Here is an 18,915-nt window from a genome sequence, read left to right on the forward strand (position 1 = left end):
AAAATGTTGCATACTAAAAGCAAAGAAGGCTTTAAAAATCAATCAGTTCAAGAAGGTGTTACAGGATTACCAGCATCACATCATAAGACTGCTTGCATATCCCGATCAGATTTATTATTAGCAATGTGTTACTATAGTCCATGTTTTTGAAATGCAAGAAATATAACATCCAATCTTCTATAAGCTACAGTTGGTGTCCCTTGGTCGGCCAAGCACCTGTTCTAACACTTCCTTAATTTTAATTCTGATATTACTTATTCTTTTCACATTGCAGACTAGTAGTGATGATATGAGGCAGAATTGAAATTTTTATTTCCTTTTCTCTTCTTTCTGTGATTAAGGTCTAGACAAGTCCAAATAATCTACCTTTATTTATAGCATTGTAAATTTAATAATTGAATTTGTATTTCTGTTCAAGTTGAAAGAATCCAATTAGGAGTTAAATGAAAATTGGGCTTCTTTTGTACACATAGGTTTCCTTATATACTTTTCTTGTGCCTTTGAAAGAACTACTCTCAGTGGTACAGGAAGGCATTGTGATCAGGATGACAAATAGCTATATACCTTGGATTACCTACAAATCCACTGCAGAGAGGAGATTGACCGATTCTATATAAACTAGTGGAAAGCTTAATTCTGACAGCTATATTGTGACAATGATGTACAGTGTAAGATTTATTTTTTGCCTTTCTCACTTGATGATGATGATCTTTGTGGTTAGATTAAGCTGCAAGGCTCAGCTGTGAGTAAATGTGGCACATTCTTGTGCCATACCAAGCAGACATTTGTGATTCTGTACTGCTGTCTGCTTTTCATTCCCGCTTCCTGGATCTTCTGGCTACTTCTGTTGCCATTTTAAGTAGCAGCAGTCTAATATTGTTCCTTTTACAATGTGATAGCTCCTAGAATATGCTTAACATTTCAAGACGCAGAAGACATTTTTCTAGCTCAAGTGTCTACAGCCTCCAAAGTTGAAATAGCTATTAACCTCACTTCTTGGTTATATTAGGGAACCACCTGTGCAAGAAAGCAGTGCAGAAGAAAAAGAGGAAATTAGTCCAAATGAAAGTAAACATAATAATCCCAAAACAATTTTCAAATGTTCATTTATTCTGTTATTAAATATAACTGAAAGTTTTCCATTAAATAGTTTAAAATGCTGTGAATAAAATTATGGGTGTGACACAAGCTAACAACTTAGGAAATTCAATACTGTTAATCATGTTGTGGGAGGGGCAGATTGCAGTGGAGAAGTGCCTGATAGCATCCACCCTTCTTTTTTTTAATAAAGGGAGAGAATTTGATAAACACCATAGAGACTCTTCCTCAGAGTTTATTTCAGGCTGTGTTCGTAAAGTTGGTAAAAAATGGAAGGATCTTTATGGAAAGTAAAGTACTACATCACTTTGCAGTAAATGCTGAACAGTAGCCAAGATATGATTTGTTAACTTTATTTATAATGTGAATATTAATAATTTTTTAATTAACTTAGGGATAAAATGGTTCCAGAGAGAGTGGGGACCTACAGCATCCAGTTTGCTTATGCAACTGATAAGACAAATATACTCACCAGTGAACAGGTTTGCTTCTATGACTGATTATATATAGTGAGGCATATAGATAGTAGAAAATTGTGTGTGAATTCTTTAGAGTAAATAAAAGATAATATTTTAATAACATTTGAATTTGTATTACAATTAGTTGATTTGCAAAATCCATAACTTTATTTTTGGTAATCACAGAGAGGTAGTCTTGTTAGTTTGTATCTTCACAAAACAAAAAAACAGTCCTGTAGCACTTCAAAGACTAACGATATACTTTATTAGGTGATGGGCTTTTGTGGGACAGACCCACTTTTTCAGACCTTCAGAATTTTCCACATCTGAAGAAGTGGGTCTGTTCCACGAAAGCCCATCACCTAAAAAATTATGTTGTTACTCTTTAAAGTGCTGCAGGACTGCTTTTTTGTTTTATTTTTGGTAGTCTTTGAATGGTTGATAATCAAATCATGTTTTATTGGCATTTTAAGTAGGCAGACATCTGCTGAAAAGACTTTTTATTTTGTTCTGTTGTGTCTTCATAAACCCTTGACTGTTAAAATATATTTCTTTTAACTGTGTAAGTCATAAACCAGTAAAACTTGTGTTGATAATTCAGTTTTAAGAACATACTTTAGCTTATACATTGTATTTGTTTTAGTATTGTTGGGCAACTTACATATTATAGATGAAACTTCAGTTAACTATGTTGTTTCTCTTCCTTTTTCAAGATTATAATTGAAGTGGTACCTAACGATCCAGTGCAATTACAACCAGACTGTCTACCAGCTACTCCTGTTGTTTCTAATGTTCGGACTGTTGCCAGCCGGACTCTGGTCAAGGATTTATGCCTCCATATAAAGGTAATGCTACTTTGCTGCAAAGCAGTAAATTAGAGCAATAAATGAAGGATTGTTAAAAATATGAATTTTTTTCTTGTAAAAATTACTGTGTAACTGGAAAATGTTGGATAAGTAGAGCAGTATGATTGGATGCATCTGTTCAAAAACATTTTAAACGTGATTACAGGAGAAAATAAAAATTGAGTTAATTACTTTTTCAGAAAGAATAAACATAGTATATAACAGGCTGTTATTTCTTTCACTTTTTCTGTGGACTTGAATTAGTAGGTCTTCTACTTTTACCCCTTTTTGTTTGAGATAGTGAGAAATTCAGACCTTCAACTGTTAGTCGTACAAGTTACTGTGGTGCAGAATGCGACTCTCAAAGGAACTACCTCTTCTAGATGATGTCCTCAAATCCTGTCCCTCAAAGCGCCCGCCTTCCCCTGAAAGGAGAAAGAAAACCAGATTACTACAAGTTCAACAGACGGTGGGCTCTTGCATGATTGCTCTTTTTTTGTTTTTTTTCAACGGAGGGGAACAAATTTGAGGCTGAACACCTCATCATTCCCTGGCATCAGCCAAGACCCATTTAGAGACATGCTAGTAAGGATGGGTAAGTCCTTCTTGGAACTCCGCAAAAACACACTGCTTGCAGTCAAGGACTCAACAGATGGAGGTCTAGAAATCTCACTGAACCTGCCAGAGAAGTACAACTGTAAAAGAAGAAAGCGCATGAGTCCTATCACAGCTTCTTAAGAGGGTTATTCATGATACTGTTACTTGGCAACTTTGGCTCTCCTTCTGAAGAGAAATGCAAAGAGCTCTTTTAAAGATGTTCCCTTTCATTTGCTCTCTAAGGCTACGTCTACACATGCACGCTACATCGAAATAGCTTATTTCGATGTAGCGACATCGAAACAGTCTATTTCGATGAATAACATCTACAAGTCCTCCAGGGCTGGAAACATCGACGTTCAACTTCGACGTTGGGCAGCACCACATCGAAATAGGCGCTGCGAGGGAACGTCTACACGCCAAAGTAGCACATATCGAAATAAGGGTGCCAGGAACAGCTGCAGACAGGGTCACAGGGCGGACTCAATAGCTAGCCGCTCCCTTAAAGGGCCCCTCCCAGACACAGTTGCACTAAACAACACAACATCCACAGAGCCGACAACTGGTTGCAGACCCTGTGCATGCAGCATGGATCCCCAGCTGCAGCAGCAGCAGCCAGAAGCCCTGGGCTAAGGGCTGCTGCCCACGGTAACCATAGAGACCTGCAGGGGCTGGAGAGAGAGCGTCTCTCAACGCCTCAGCTGATGGCCGCCATGGGGGACCCTGCTATTTCGATGTTGCGGGATGCGGATCGTCTACACATGCACTACTTCGATGTTCAACTTCGAAGTAGGGCGCTATTCCCATCCCCTCATGGGGTTAGCGACTTCGACGTCTCTCCGCCTAACGTCGATTTCAACTTCGAAATAGCGCCCAACATGTGTAGCCGTGACGGGCGCTATTTCGAAGTTGGCACCGCTACTTCGAAGTAGCGTGCACGTGTAGACGTGGCCTAAGTCACATAGTGATGAGCGTATTGTTGTCATTCTCCTTTCCTTGCAAGAAAGATCCAAAAGGGAGTAACAGACTAGAAAAGTCAATCCTCTGGGAAGCACCTGTGTCAACACTCTTCTCCCTCATCCCCAAGACCAGAAAAGCTAAAAAATAAAATTGGGGGAAAAAATAGAAAACACGAGAGATCTTCAGCTCCTTCAGTAAATTCTAGTTCCTCCCTCAGAAAGGGGAATTCTCAGCTTTCGAATCTCGAAAGACCTACAACTCTGAGCTGAAAAATCAGATGTTCTTTACTCGGACATCTATAAAACTCTCAGGGTAGCGACTACTATTTTGAGGTAGAATATTAGAAAATAGAGCTAGAAAAGACCTCAAGATGTCACCTATTCCAGTCTCTGGTTCTAAGGCAGGACCAAGTAACCCAGTTTAATCTATACCAGTTTTTCCTCTAACCAGTTCTGAAAAACCTTCAATGTCCAGCAACCTGTAACTTCCCTTGGTAGCCTATTCCAATGCTTAATTACCTTTAGCGCCACAAAACTTTTCCTAATAACTAACCTAAATGCCCTGTACTGCAGATTAAGCCCATTGCTCCTTGTCCTACCTGCAGTGGACATGGAAAACAATTGATCACTATCTTCTTTATAACAGGCCTTCAGTAAATTAGAAGATCCTTTTCAAGTTCCTTCTCTGTAGTCTTTTCTCAAGAGTAAAAATGCCAAATTTCTAACCTTTCCTCATAAGTCGGGTTTTCTAAACTTTATCATTTTGTTGGTCTCAGAATTCTCTCCAATTTGTCCAAAATGTGGGGCTCAGAACTGACCCTAGTACACCTAGTGAGGCATGACTAGGCTGAGCAGAGCAAAATGATTACCTTGCATATTTTACCTATGAAATTCCTATTAATACACCCCAAAATTGTGCTAGCCTTTTTTGCAACAGCATCACATTGTTGATTTGTATTTAATTTGTGATCTACTATAACCACCCCACCAAGCCTTCTCTGCAATTCTACCGGCTAGCCGGTTATTTTTCATTTTGTATTTGTGCATTTAAATTTCTCTTCTTGTGGTGTTTTACACTTGTCTTGGAGTTTCATCTTGTTGATTTCAGACCAGTTCTTCAAAATATTCAAATTAGTTTGAATTTTAATGCTATCATCCTAAGTGCTTGTCACCTTTGTGACATCTGCAAATTTTATAACTGTGCTTTCCGCTCAGTTATCCAATTCAGTAATGAAAATATTGAATGCTATTAGGCCCAGGACAGATCCCTATGGCAGTGATTCCCAACCTTTTCATTAACACAGCACACTTCAATGAGACAATTCCATAACACCCCCACATTTTTCAGCTGACTCAATTTCTCAGAAACATCACATTTACTATGGATGCAGTCTTACTTGGGGCTTTTTTTCTGTTGGAACCCCACAGAATGACATTATAGAATCCTAGAACACTAGAACTGGAAGGGACCTCAAGAGGTCATTGAGTCCAGTTCTCTGCCCTCTTGGCAGGACCAAACACTATCTAGGCCATCCCTGATAGGTATCTGTCTAACCTGCTCTTCAATATCTGCAACGATGGAGATTCCACAACCTCCGTAGGTACCTTATTCCAGTGTTTAACCACCCTGACACTTAGGAATTTTTTCCTGTCTAATCTAAACCTCCCTTGGTGCAGTTTAATCCCATTGCTCCTTGTCCTATCCTCAGAGGCCAAGGAGAACAATTTTTCTCCTTTCTTCTTTTAACCCTCTTTGAGGTACTTGAAAACCACTATCATGTCCCCTCTAAGTCTTCCCTTTTATAAACTAAACAAGCCCAGTTCTTTCAGTCTTCCCTCATAGTTCATGTTCTCTAGACCTTTAATCATTCTTGTTCTTCTCTGGATCTTCTCCGATTTCTCCACATTTCTTGAAATGTGGTGCCCGGAATTGGACACAATACTCCAAATGAGGCTTAATGTGTGCTGAGTAGAGCAAAAGAATGGCTTCTCATGTCTTGTTCACAACACTCCTCTAAATGCATCCCAGAATCAGGTTTGCTTCTTTTGCAACAACATCACACTGTTGGCTCATATTTAGCTTGTGGTCATTATGACCCCAAAAGCCCTTTCTGCTGTACTGCTTCCCATTCTGCATATACGAAGCTGATTGTGTCTTCCTATGTGGAGTACTTTGCATTTGTCTTTATTAAACTTCATCCTGTTTCCTTCAGACCATTTCTTCAGTTTGCCCAGATCATTTTAAATTATGACCCTATCCTTCAAAGCAGATGCAACCCCTCCCAGACTGGTATCATCTGCAGACTTAATAAGCACACTCTCTAGGGCAATATGTAAATCATTGATGAAGATACTGAATAGAACCAGTCCCAAAACAGATCCTTGCAATTACCCCACTTGTTATGCCCATACAGTGTGACTGCGAACGATTAATAACTACTCTCTGAAAACATTCATACAGCCAGTTATGCACCTGCCTTATAGTAGCCCCATCTGAGTTATATTTGCTTAGTTTGTTGATAAGAAGATCATGCAAGACAGTGTCAAATGCCTTACTGAAGTTTACATAGACCATATCCACCGCTTCTCCCTTATCCGCAAGGCTTGTTATCCTGTCAAAAAGAGCTAGCAGATTGGTCTAGCATGATTTGTTCTTTACAAATCCATGCTGGCAGTTACCTATCACCTTATTTTCTTCCAGATTTTTGCAGATGAATTCCTTAATTATTTGCTCCATTATCTTTCCTGGCACAGAAGTTAAACTGACTGGTCTGTAGTTTCCTGGGTTGTTCTTTTTTCCTTTTTTATAGATAGGCATTATGTTTGCCCTTTTCCAGTCTTCTGGAATTTCTCCTGACTTACAGGACTTTTCACAGACAGTAGCTAAAGTCTCAGAAACCTTCTCTATCAGCTCCTTAAGTATTCTATGATGCATTTCATCAGGCCCTGGGGACTTGCAGACATTTACTTTTTGTAAATAATTTTTAACTAGTTCTTTTTGTATTTTAACCTCCAAACCTACCTCCTTCCCACTACCATGCATTAAGTTAGGTATTTCTGCATCAGCCTTCTTGGTGAAGACCAAAACAAAGAAGTCAAAGAAGTCACCTCGGCATTTCCATGTTTCCTGATACTGTTTTTCTCTCCTCACTGAGTAGTGGGCCTACCCTGTCCTTGGTCTTTCTCTAGCTTCTAATGTATTTATACTATGACTTCTTGTTACCCTTTTTCTCTAGCTAGTTCAAGCTCATTCTATGTCTTGGCCTTTCTAATCTTGCCCCTGCATACACGTATTGTTTGCTTATATTCGTCTTTTGTAATTTGTAATTTCTACTTTTTATATGACTCCTTTTTGATTTTGAGATCATGCAAGATCTCCTGGCTTAGCCAAGGCAGTGTTTTACCATACTTTGTATGTTTCCTATGCAACGGTATAGCTTGCTTTTGGGCCTTAATAATGTCCCTTTGAAAAACTGTCAACTCTCTTCAGTAGTTTTTTTCCCTATAATCTTGCTTCTTATGGGACCTTACCTACCAGCTCTCTGAGTTTACCAAAATTTGCTTTCCTGAAACCCACTGTCTCTATTTTGCTGTTCTCCCTTTCACTATTTCTTAGAATCATGAACACTCTGATGTTATGGTCACTTTCTCCCATGCTACCTTTCATTTCAAATTCTCAATGAGTTCCTCCCTATTTGTTAAAATCAAATCTAGAACTGCTTCACCCCGGTAGCTTTTTCCACCTTTTGAAATAAAAAATTGTCATCCATGCAGTCCAAGGACTTCCTAGATAGTCTGTGCCTCGCTATGTTAGTTTCCCAACATATGTTAAGTCCCCCATCATTACCAAATCCTGTGTTATGGATAATTTTGTTAATTGTTTAGAGAGAGAGAGTCTCATCCACCTCTTCTACCTGGCTGTGTGATCTGTAGTAGACCCCTATCATGCTGCAGCAACGAAGGGTCCTGTGGCACCTTATAGACTAACAGAAAAGTTTAGAGCATGAGCTTTCGTGAGTTAACTCACTTCTTCAAATGCTGATCTGAAGAAGTGAGTTAACTCACGAAAGCTCATGCTCTAAACTTTTCTGTTAGTCTATAAGGTGCCACAGGACCCTTCGTTGCTGCTACAGATCCAGACTAATACGGCTATCCCTCTGATACATCCCTATCATGCTATCACCCTTGTTTTTTTTTTTTACCCCTTTTAACCTAACCCAGAGACTCTTAGCATATCTGTCTCCTGCATCCATCTCCATCTCATTCCAGGTGTGCACATTTTTGATATACAAGGCAAATCCTCCCTGTTTACCATGCCTATTCTTTCTGAGTAAGTTGTACTCTTCTGTACCAATATTTCAATCATGTGTATTATCCCACCAAGTTTCTGTTGTACTAGTTATGTCATAATTGTGCTTGTTTGTTAGGATTTCAAGTTCTTCCTGCTTATTACCCATTCTTCTTGAATTTGTATATGGGCATCTAAGATACTGATTTGCTTTTGCCTCCCAGTTCTGCTTATTCATGCTTTTTTTTCTTTCCTCTGCAATTATAGCCCATGATCCCTCCCATTTCCAAGCCAACCACCCAGGTCTCTGGATTTTTTCCTTACCTGTGGGCTTTGGTCACCTGTTCCTGTTGAACCTAGTTTAAAGCCCTCCTCACTAGGTTAGACAGTCTCGATCCAAATACATCCTTCCCATACCTCAAAAGGTGAAATCCATCCCTGCTTAGTGGTCTTTCATGGAAGAGCATCGCGTGATTGAGGAAGCCAAAGTGCTCCTGGCGACCCAGTCCTCACAGCCAGACATTCAACTCCATGATGCACCTGTTTCTGCCTGGATTCCTACCTTTGACGGGAAGGATTGAGGAGAACACCATCTGTGCTCCCAACTCCTTCACCTGTACTCCCAGAGCCCTGTAGTCATGCTTGATCTGCTCATGGTTACACCTTGCAGTATCATTCATGCCCACATGGATGAGTAGCATGAGGTAGTAGTCAGTAGGCTGGATAATCCTTGACAAGGCCTCTGTAACATCTCGGATATGGGCTCCTGGCAGGCAGCATACCTCCTGGTATGACATGTCTGGGTGACAGAGAGAGTCTTATAGCAACACTTCCCTACATTTCTTCCTCATAGTGGTGGCAGCAGACCTTCCAACCTTGGGGATACAAGGCTTCTCTGATTCTGCTGAAGGGGTGATTCCTTACCTCTTGTATCTCACATATCCAGAACAGCCTAATGGTTTCCCTGAACCACAGTGGGAGGATTGGGAGCAGGAGTGGAGCACTGTCTGCTGCCAGAAGTGACCAGCTGCTAGTTCCCCCCTGAGCCATCACCACTTCCACTGATGGTGTGTCAGCACTCTTTTGTGGTGGGACAGCTATCTTAACCTCAGCTGTCTCCACATGAATACTGTCCAGCAATTGCTTGTGGAGTCAAATACTCCTAAGCCTAGCTACCTCATCCTGTAGTTCCACCACCTGCTTCCTGAGAGTTTCTACCAGAAGACACCTTCCACACTGGATGGTCTCCCCAGCCTGGACTTCAGTAAGTGGCAATTGCAAGTCAAAGTCCCTGCAAAACCCCATGAGGGTCTGGGTAGAGGCATCCCTGGTCAGGAGGTCTGTCTGGCTACAGGTGCAGCTGGAGGAGACAGGAGCAGTGCTGGCAAAGGTGTTGTGGATCCGGGTAGAGGCATCCCTGGTCAGGAGGTCTGTCTGACTACAGGTGCAGCTGGAGGAGACAGGAGCAGTGTTGGCAAAGGTGTCGTGGGTCTTCCTAACCATAGTGGAACCCCTTTGTCACACTCAGTCTTAAAACTCCCCTGCCTGCAGCCCCCTGTCCTCTTCAGTCCCCTGGTTGCTCTGACTCTGGCTTTATAAAGCTTGCAAACCTTGACTGGGCCTCCCTTTCATTTAGTCACACAGGGAAGACTGATCCTGAGGCTGATCAAAGGCAATCAAGGGAACAAGGGATCAAAACAGTTTGCAACTCACCCAGACGCACAATCCCAACTGCCACAGTAACTGAAACTGAAATCACCTGCAATCAGAATTCAAAATTTAAATAGTCAGGTGAACTCAATGTGGTCGTTTGGGATCTAGTTTTTAGAAAAAGTTTTAGAGAATGTCAAAAGGAACTAGCTCCCCTCTCAAATCCCCATCTAAACTCGCCTCTTAAAAGTCCCTACTGTTTGCAATCACCTGGTCGCTTATGAGCAGGCTTTATAAGCTCTGGACTTCCTGATTGGTAGCTCCACCCCCTGGTTACGGCTCCACCACTGAGCAGAGGGTTCTAGATTTCAAATCCTAACTGCCAGCCTCAGCACACACGGTCTTACAGACAAACAAACAGCTCAGCACGTGGCTCTCCAAATGCACCACCAAAGAGCCAAACAAGCCCAGTTCACAGTCACAAGTAACCCCCAAACACACACACTCCAGACAGGTACTTACACCAAGGTCCTGTGAATTGCTCCTCCTTCAGCTGCAGAGTGCCCCTCTCAAAACTCCCTCGTGTTTGCAATCACCTAATCACATTCTGGCATCTTTTTTCCCAGCGTCACAATTTTGGAAGGCAGCTGGGCAGCTCTGAGCTACATATGTAAGGCTGCCATGTCCAATACGCTCCCCAGCAGCAAAGCATGGTGAAATGCAGTTCAGTAGAGCTACACATATGGAGTGCCCCGCTTCAGGCATGCATGACTCCAGCTGACTCGAGCCGCTCCTTCGATCCCAGCCTGGCTTCTGCAACCATGGCTCCCATAGCTCCACCCTCCCCAGCTTGGTCCCGGAGGCCCGGCACGGTGCTTGTGCGGCTCCAGGAGCCCAGTGCAGCCCCTGTGGCAGCTGGTCAGCAAGTCATAGGCAGGGGAGGGCTCGGGATGCCTGGCTCTGGAGAAGGTGGAGGGCATTTAGGTTGGGAGGTGCTGGGGTACCTGGCTCTGGGGAAGGGGGAGGGAATTCAGTTGGAGGGGCTGGGGGAAATCCTGTGTTTGGGGAGAGCAGTTTGGGGCTTCAGGGGGCATTAAGCTCTCTGGGGGGCAGGGAGGGTGGTTTGGGGCTCTGAGGGGTTAAGTTTGGGGGTGGGGAATAGGTGGTTTGCACCTGTGAGGGGTTAAGCCATTTGGGGCCACACTGAGTGTTAAGCCTGGGAGGGGGGGGGGCTGCAAGGGACTTAAACCTGGGGGCAGTTTGGGGATGCAGGGAGTGGTTAAGCCTCAAAGGTGGGGGGTTGAGGTTTGAGTTCCAGTACCGTTTTTTCCCTAGAAAAAAGCACCGGTCTTACTAGAGAGGTTTCCAACATAGTAGTGCATACAACAAGCTAAACAAGGATCAAACGCGTTAATGTTTCAAATGCCCCCAAAATACGCTTGTCTCAGACAGAGAGCACAGATGCAGTTTCAACACTGTGCTAGGGATGTTGAGCAAACGAGTAACCACTGAAAGCAATTCCCCTCTCCACCAGCCCAAGGCAGCTGGGACACGGCATTTAACTGTATCCCAGCTCCAGCAGGTGCCCACCCAGCCTCTCTCCCCCTTGCCACAGCAGGGAGTGGGGCAAGCTCACTGCCATCTCATTGAGTCTGGGAAGCAGCATTTCACCTGCCTTCTGGTATGATCAGTGTCCTGCAAGTTCAGCATTTCCTCTTATGGTGGCTCCGCAAATGGCCACTGCTGGGGTGGTGGTGGTGTTGGGCGGTGGAGACTGACAATCCCTGGACTAGCTGGGACTCAGGCAGCCTTGCTTCTTTAGCTCCAGGTGGAGTAGGGTCATCAGTTTTCCCCCACAGTGGTTCTGGAAAGAGCCACAATGAGGGGAATTTGACAAAATTTCACAGCACTCTTGGGGCACTGGTTGAAAATCACTGCCCTATGGCACCCTACTAGCTACATCTTCCAACTACACTGAGTATGATCTTTCATCCAATTGTGCACCAGCCATACAGATACTACCAGAGAAGGTATATGTGCAGGTTAAAGCTATTACTAAATATCTCGTATCCAAAACTAAAACTTTCAAAAGTCTAGGGAGGAGTGAGGAATTCCTGAAAATAGAAACTGACTTAGTTAGCAAGTCTACAAACTATGCAGGCCCCACAGTGGAAGAACTTTCTCTTTGTGATAGCCAGAGTTGATACAATGGTGACATCCTTACCACAGGATAATGAGTAATTCCTGCAAAGAGACTCAGAAAATAGGACGATAAAAGCCGCCCTTGGAAAGAACTACAAAGCATTTTCAGAGTCCGAGTGTCAACCAAATGCTTCACTAAAGTGCCATTAATTGATAAGATGTCCTAAAAGCATTCAGTTCCCGCATCCATGGCCAATTTAATCCATCTTAAAGAAGATATTCCTAGCTATAGCATTAGTGATGAAGTGTTTCAAGGATTCTATGATCCTTGCTGTGAGACTCATGTCAACCAATTCAGTGGCAAGATGACAGCTTTGACTTTAAGCTCTTGACAGTAACTCCTGTAAAGCAAATTTAGTAATATTACTTTTTCAAGTGCTTATCCACATATTTCATTTCTGTTGCACATGCACACCATAAATGTGAGGTCAGATCTTTTTAGCAAGCAGTTGTTCGTGCTGCCTCTGCATCCTAGGTGTGTTGTGGGCTTCCACCCCAGGACATAAAGGGCTGAGAAGAAGAACCATCCATTAGTTCTTTCTTACTGCCCGTTGCAGCAAGACAAAACCCTGCCAGTGTCTGCTTACTCTGCACATCATGCAGCGTCATGTAGATAGTATACTTACTAGTTTGTTGACATCCACTGGCCAAAACCCTCAAAAACTTTATAAATATGTTAGGGACTACTCCCCATTCTGGAACCCTCACCAATATGGCTGAAGCAGTTGCCTCGCATTTAAACTTGCCCCTTTTGTGATGCTGCTGTTCCACTCGAACATTTTAGGTGCCTGTTTTGCCTTAATGAGGGAAACACCTCAAACAAATTCTGTGATTCCTCCAAGAGGACTTAGAAAGCTATTTCCACGGTAGTGTGCAGTGGGGGCATCTTCAGAAACAGGGATGAAACATCCCATGAAGCCAAAGCAGGAATTTTTGGCTAGTGTTCCTGTGAGCTGCATCTCTGCTTTCCAAGAATCACTGCTTTTACCTGGAACTTTACATAACAAAAACTAACACCGCACTCCATTTTCCAAAGCCATACATTTCTTCACATGCTAAGAAAAATGGTTTGAAATGCTGTGTAATAGCACCACCTGATGACTTCTTTTGTAACAACATTTACCCTAAATCAAGAGTTCCAGAACTGGATTGTACCATCAGCAGGTGAGATTGTGGCAAACCCTAGTAGGTGGAGAATACCCCTTTGCTTTGTTCAGTGTGACATCACTGTGTTTTATAAGGTCAAGCAGTACACAGGATGTCATTTTACTCTACAAAAGGGCATCTTCAGGTGTTCTGTGTTCTCAGAAGGAAATAATTCATTCAAATGGGGCCACGATGGCAAAAAGTTTGGGAACTGCTGCCCTAAATATTCATTGAAATTCTTTATTCATGACCTATACAAACATCTTTGTTTTTTCTTTTTAATTAAGGATGAATACAACAATCGTACAGGAAATGATTTGGTTGGCAAGATAATAGCTACAATTAAGAGTTCCAATGAAGAAGATACAGAGATCCCACTCTTTCAGGGGATGGTTAAAACACTTGAATTTCCATTTAACAGAGGCTCTGCTGAAATTGTAAGTGTGTTAATCTCAATGAAAATGTATTTTCATTTGTAAGTGTAACAAGGAGTGCTCTGGTGGGACACTAGAGAGAGTATCTAATTCAAGAACAACTGCTTAGAAACAGGGCTGCCACGGCCCAAGATTTGGGGTTCCTGCACTATAAGGCATGTCAAACCAGTTAAAAAGAGAATTTCGTTTCACCCTGGGTAGGAAGAAGTCATACAAGCGATTTCCTCAGACTCTCTAGTGATACACAGGAAATGTCTTGTTTACATGCTTACGTCTATAAGATATAAGTAAAAGTATATGACTCTTTTGTGCCTGGTATTTTCCTCTCTCAAATATTAGAGTATATAAGTAATCAGCTCACCCCTCAGTCTTCTTTTTGACAAGCTAAGCATACTCAGGTCTTGGAAGCTTTGGAGAGAGGAGAAGCTCAGTGGTTTGAGCATTGGCCTGCTAAACCCAGGGTTGAGTTCAATCTTTGAGGAGGCTTTAGGGGTCTGTGGCAAATAGTTTTTGTTTGTTTGTTTTTTTAAATCTATCAGCATTGGTGCTTGGTCCTGCTGAGAGTACAGGGGACTGGACTCAATGACCTCTCAAGGTCCCTTTCAGTTCTGTGAGATAGCTATATCTCCACATAGTCTTGAAACATGGCAATGGAAATTGTGAATGACATCACAAGAAGTATATTATCCTCTCAGTTGGGTAGTAGTTTTTGTTTTCAATTGAACAGTTTATTTTCTTTTAGTGGGGGGGACTTAATTTCGTGGCATTTGAGTCTCCAGGAAAATCCTGGATAGTGTTTCACATTGTCTTCTGGAAGCAGAAATTTAAAAAAAACTCTCTCCCATCACTAGCACTACCAGCAGAGTGCCAGTTGGGCAGCCAAACTCCATTCCTTAACAACAGAACTGAAAGTATTTGCAGTTTCCTTTTTCTTATGCTGTGAAACTTCTTTCTTTCCCTGGTTCTCAGCTGTCTTGCTCCCCCCACCCCCCCAATCCATAAGATCCTATAGCTTTAGACAGGGACTTAAGTCATCCCCTTCTCTCCCTTGAGGGAAAGAGGGAGTAGTTCTGTACTGACAGTCTCAGGTGACTCTTGTATTCCTGGTCCCTCCAATAGCAGGTCAAGTTTTTTCAGGGTGTATCTGCATTGTTAGGTGATGATATGATTGCATCATGGCTTGGCATGCTGCATGTTAGCTTTAACTTAGCTTGCACAGGTAACAATGGCAGTGTAATTGCATGGACTTCAGCACAAACTAACAATCAGAACACCTGCCCACAAGGGCATATCTACAACTAATCTCCCTTTAAGCTGGGTAACTGGGCCCAGCAGGCTTTCAAGTACTGTGTACTACAGATGTGTCTCCTCCCAGTGCCGCATTGTTGTTGCCATCTGCTTTTGGAGCCCATAGCCAGCTACTCCCGGAAGCCTCCTGCTTGCTGGACAGATCAGGGGAGGGAAGGAGACGTTATAATGTTGCCCACCTCTTGCCTCCCTTCATGTCTGTACCGTATGTCTATAGAGCACTTACAGGGCTCAGAAGTAAGACTGAGGAGCTTGCAGGTAGTTGCGACTCTGGGGGAAACAAACAGCCTTCTGGTTGCTGACTGCCAATCTGCTTAAAGGGGGGCAGCATATCTGAAGGAACAAGTCTCTCGCTCACCTCCCAACACATACTTGTTACTTCTTGATACTATTTTCAACATGCTGCTGTTTGAGTTTCTTACTCATTTAATTTTTATTTCTTTTGCACTTAAATTTAATTATTTGGGTAGTGAGCTCAAAAATGCCTAATCTCTCCAGGCTGGGATAACTTTTTAAAACTATATATTATGATAAGTTTTACTTATTGTTGCTCAGGTCTTTAACTTGATTAATTTTTGTTGTTTGGAAAAACAAAAGGAAAATTTGCATGCTCCATTTAAATCACTGGGATGGAGCTAGAAGTGAGGGGTTCAGTATGCAGGCTTCCCTGGGAAGAGGACTACCCCAGCCCTGTCTGACCACAGCAGCTTGAGGCCCAGTGAAAAGTGCCTCTCCATAGCCACTGCAGTTCCAGCAGGTACAGCCAGGGGAAGGGTGCATATCACCTGGCTCTGACATGTCCAGGTTTGTTTACACCTTGCATTCACCAGCAAAGTGCAGCAAACTGCAGTTTCCCCTCACTTCCTGACTAAGGGAAAAAGCCAGCAATGTTCCATCTGAATTAAGAGGGAGTTTCAGCCCTCCTCTGCCATCCTTAAAGGATGCTTCGGGGGGGTGGGAGGCTTGTGGCTCAAACAGCCCCAGAAGAGGGGTTGGGCGGGGTGCAGCCTGTCTGGTGATTCTTTCTCATTTCTGTATGATTTATGAGAGGCACTCCTATTCCTAGCACATCCCATTTTCCTGGTGCAACCAAGCACTTTCCTTGCTTTAAGTCGGGTGCACCAAGTGGGTGGGCGTGCCTCCCTGAGGGAGTGCAACATTTTGTAAGTGGGGGTACAGCTCATTCACCCCTCCCCCGCAGCTTCTGCTGCCTCCCTATCTACCTAATTTCTCCTGCGCGGCCACTGAGTCACCGAGGGAACCCTCCCCCCGGGCCCTGCACTGGGCCAACGAGCATGCACAAAAAAGCCCTGGGTCAAGTGGCGGGACAGCTGATGAGTTCCTGGATTGAAAAGGTGCCCTCCTGGAGTCCTCCCCCCAAGCACCCCTCTCCTTTTGGGGCACCCTCTGGATCCTTCCAGCACCCTTTCCTGCATGTCCCCCTCATCCCTTCCTGTGGTTTTCCCACAGGTTGAGCAGCCCAGGTAACGTCAGGGCCAAAAGCAGGGGTACAACTTAAAAAGTTTGCTCACTCTTTCTTCGTTATTGTAAGAGAAGTTGTATATTGAATTTGATCATTCTAGCTCTTACCATTTAGCACGAATTCTTGAAAAAAGTAGACATTCACAGATAAATTCTCTCAGGTATATATAGTAGATATCTAAGTTTTGTTTCTACTGGTGGTGCACATCCATACATTATGGTGCACATAACAAAATTCATGCTACACATGGATGAAAAAAATATAAGAAACACTACTGTTACGCTGCAGCTGGGTGCTTAGATCCCAACTCAGACAGAATGGTGTTTGGTTGGCTAACATGCTCAAAATAACAGTGTGGATGTTGTGCAACTAGTGGGAACTCAGGCTAGCCCATGGGACCTATTTTGTGTGACCAGTGTTTCCTGTCGTACTAGTGGTGTTCTTCTAATGATGTCCCCGTGCGTGCTCCACTATAGGTGCTGGGCTTGTACCAGCGCCACAGATGGGAGACTCTTCATAGCTGTAGCTGGCTAGTCTGCACGTGCACTGCTGTCACATCTCTCTGTTCATGCTCTTTTGATTACATGCACAGACTGGCTCAAGCCCAGTTCCTCTGAACCTCTGCATGCTGCAGATGGAGCTAACTGCCTCTCTTCAACTTGATGTCATGAGATTGAATATTCCTTTAAAATTCTATAGATAGTTCTTCTTTATATTCTAGTGGTTATCCGTTCAGCATTCCTTTTAAAAAAACAAACAAAAAAATAAAGACAAAAAGGTTCTTCTTCAAGTGTCCCCATGAGTGCTCCACCTTAGGTGTCAGGCTTGCCCTGGCGTCGCCAATCAGAGATCTTGATAGCTGTTTCTCTCAGACCATACGTGTGCAGCTCCCCTGCTCCTGTTCATGCTCTCTTCATCACAGCGCGGTCCGGTCTGATCCAGTTCCTCTCAACCATCAACAGCTGCAGACGAAGTTTCCAACTGCTCTCTCCTTGGCTTGAACCTTTCTCCATTACTTGTCTTGTTGTATAAAAGTTACTTCAGTTGTTGTTGTTTGTTGTTTAATTGACTGTTTAGCGTTTAGCTGCCATTTGGCTGACGCCTTGTTCTTGAAATTATCGGAGCAAGGACTCCTTATCTTTTGACTCATTCTCCACATTGTTGTTGAGCATGGCAAACTATGCAGCGCACTTGTCTAATCATAACTTTGATAATTACTGTAAGCTAACGTCACTTGTGGAGTACTTGGCTGATTCAGAGGAACCATTATTGAAGGCCATCATGCAAGAAGGCTACATGGCTTCCAGGGCTAGCATTCACATTGCCCTCTGTGGCCAACACAGCGGCTTGCTCCACAGCCACTGCCATAATCACGAGAAGGGCTTCCTGGTTATAATCTTTGGGCGTCCCCAAAGAGCTCTAGTCGAAGGTTGAGGACCTGCCCCTTGACAAGCAAAAACTCTTCATGGAAGCTATGGATGTGGTGTTTCATTCGAGCAAGGACTCATGTACTACCCTCTGGACTTTGGGTATGTACACATCGCCATTCAGACATAAGCAATATGGTCCTTTACAGAGAAGGTACTCGCAACCTTTCCAGAGGCAGTACCAGACCAGGCAGTATGAGCAGCCCAGGTCTTCTAGGAGACCACCCAGACGCAGACAAATGCAGCCTCATGGCCAGCAGCGATAACAACAGCGGAGGCAGTAAGTTTGATAGCATCATTGTCAAGAGCTGAACTTCCCCCAAGTCAGTAGCTCCATCCTCCTCCCCAACTCTGTTTCACTGCCACCTGTGACCATTCTTCAACCAATGGTCCAGAATTACAACAGACAGACAGATGCTAGATGTAGTGTCTGTGGGTTACATGATTCCGTTTCAGAGCACTGCCACCCCACCAAGCCCGCCCCCTTCAAGGACCCCACCCACAACGTTATGTTACATCGGGAGGTAGACAACCTTCTCGCCATAGGGCAATAGAGCCGGTGCTGGTAAAGTTCAGAGGGAGAGGCTTCTACTCCCAATACTTCCTTACGCAAAAGAAGTCTGGAGGGTGGAGAACTATTCTGGACCTCCGCAATCTAAACCATCATCTGCAAAAACAACGGTTCAAAGTGGTCACATTGACCACCGTAATTCCTGCACTCGAACAAGGGGATTGGTTCACGGTTCTCGACCTTCAAGACACTTGCTTTCACGTGACTGTCCACCCCACACAGAGGTGACTCCTACAGTTTGTAATGGGGGAGGCCACTTTCAGTACTATAACAGCAACGAAGGGTCCTGTGGCACCTTACAGACTAACAGAAAAGTTATGAGTGTGAGCTTTCGTGAGCACAGACTCACTTCATCAGATGCAGCTTCATTCCTTGGATGTTAGAAGAGCTTTGGCCTTCTACATTGATAGGACTAAGCCCTTTCGGAAGACCAGGAGGCTGATGATGTC

At 43.5% G+C, this 18,915-nt stretch overlaps 1 protein-coding gene across 2 annotated transcripts in view; it reads left to right on the top strand.

Annotated features, from left to right (window-relative positions):
- The window catches only part of SMCHD1 (structural maintenance of chromosomes flexible hinge domain containing 1), a 207,175-nt gene that overhangs the window by 151,824 nt on the left and 36,436 nt on the right, over positions 1-18,915 (top strand). For both annotated transcript variants that reach the window (XM_074987361.1, XM_074987362.1), the window contains 3 exons: positions 1,493-1,580; positions 2,270-2,401; positions 13,531-13,680. In XM_074987361.1, coding sequence (XP_074843462.1) covers positions 1,493-1,580; positions 2,270-2,401; positions 13,531-13,680 — 370 coding nt within the window. The remainder of the gene's footprint in view (positions 1-1,492; positions 1,581-2,269; positions 2,402-13,530; positions 13,681-18,915) is intronic.

The sequence above is a fragment of the Carettochelys insculpta genome, chromosome 2 (genome assembly GCF_033958435.1).
Source record: "Carettochelys insculpta isolate YL-2023 chromosome 2, ASM3395843v1, whole genome shotgun sequence".
NCBI classification, from domain to species: domain Eukaryota; kingdom Metazoa; phylum Chordata; order Testudines; family Carettochelyidae; genus Carettochelys; species Carettochelys insculpta.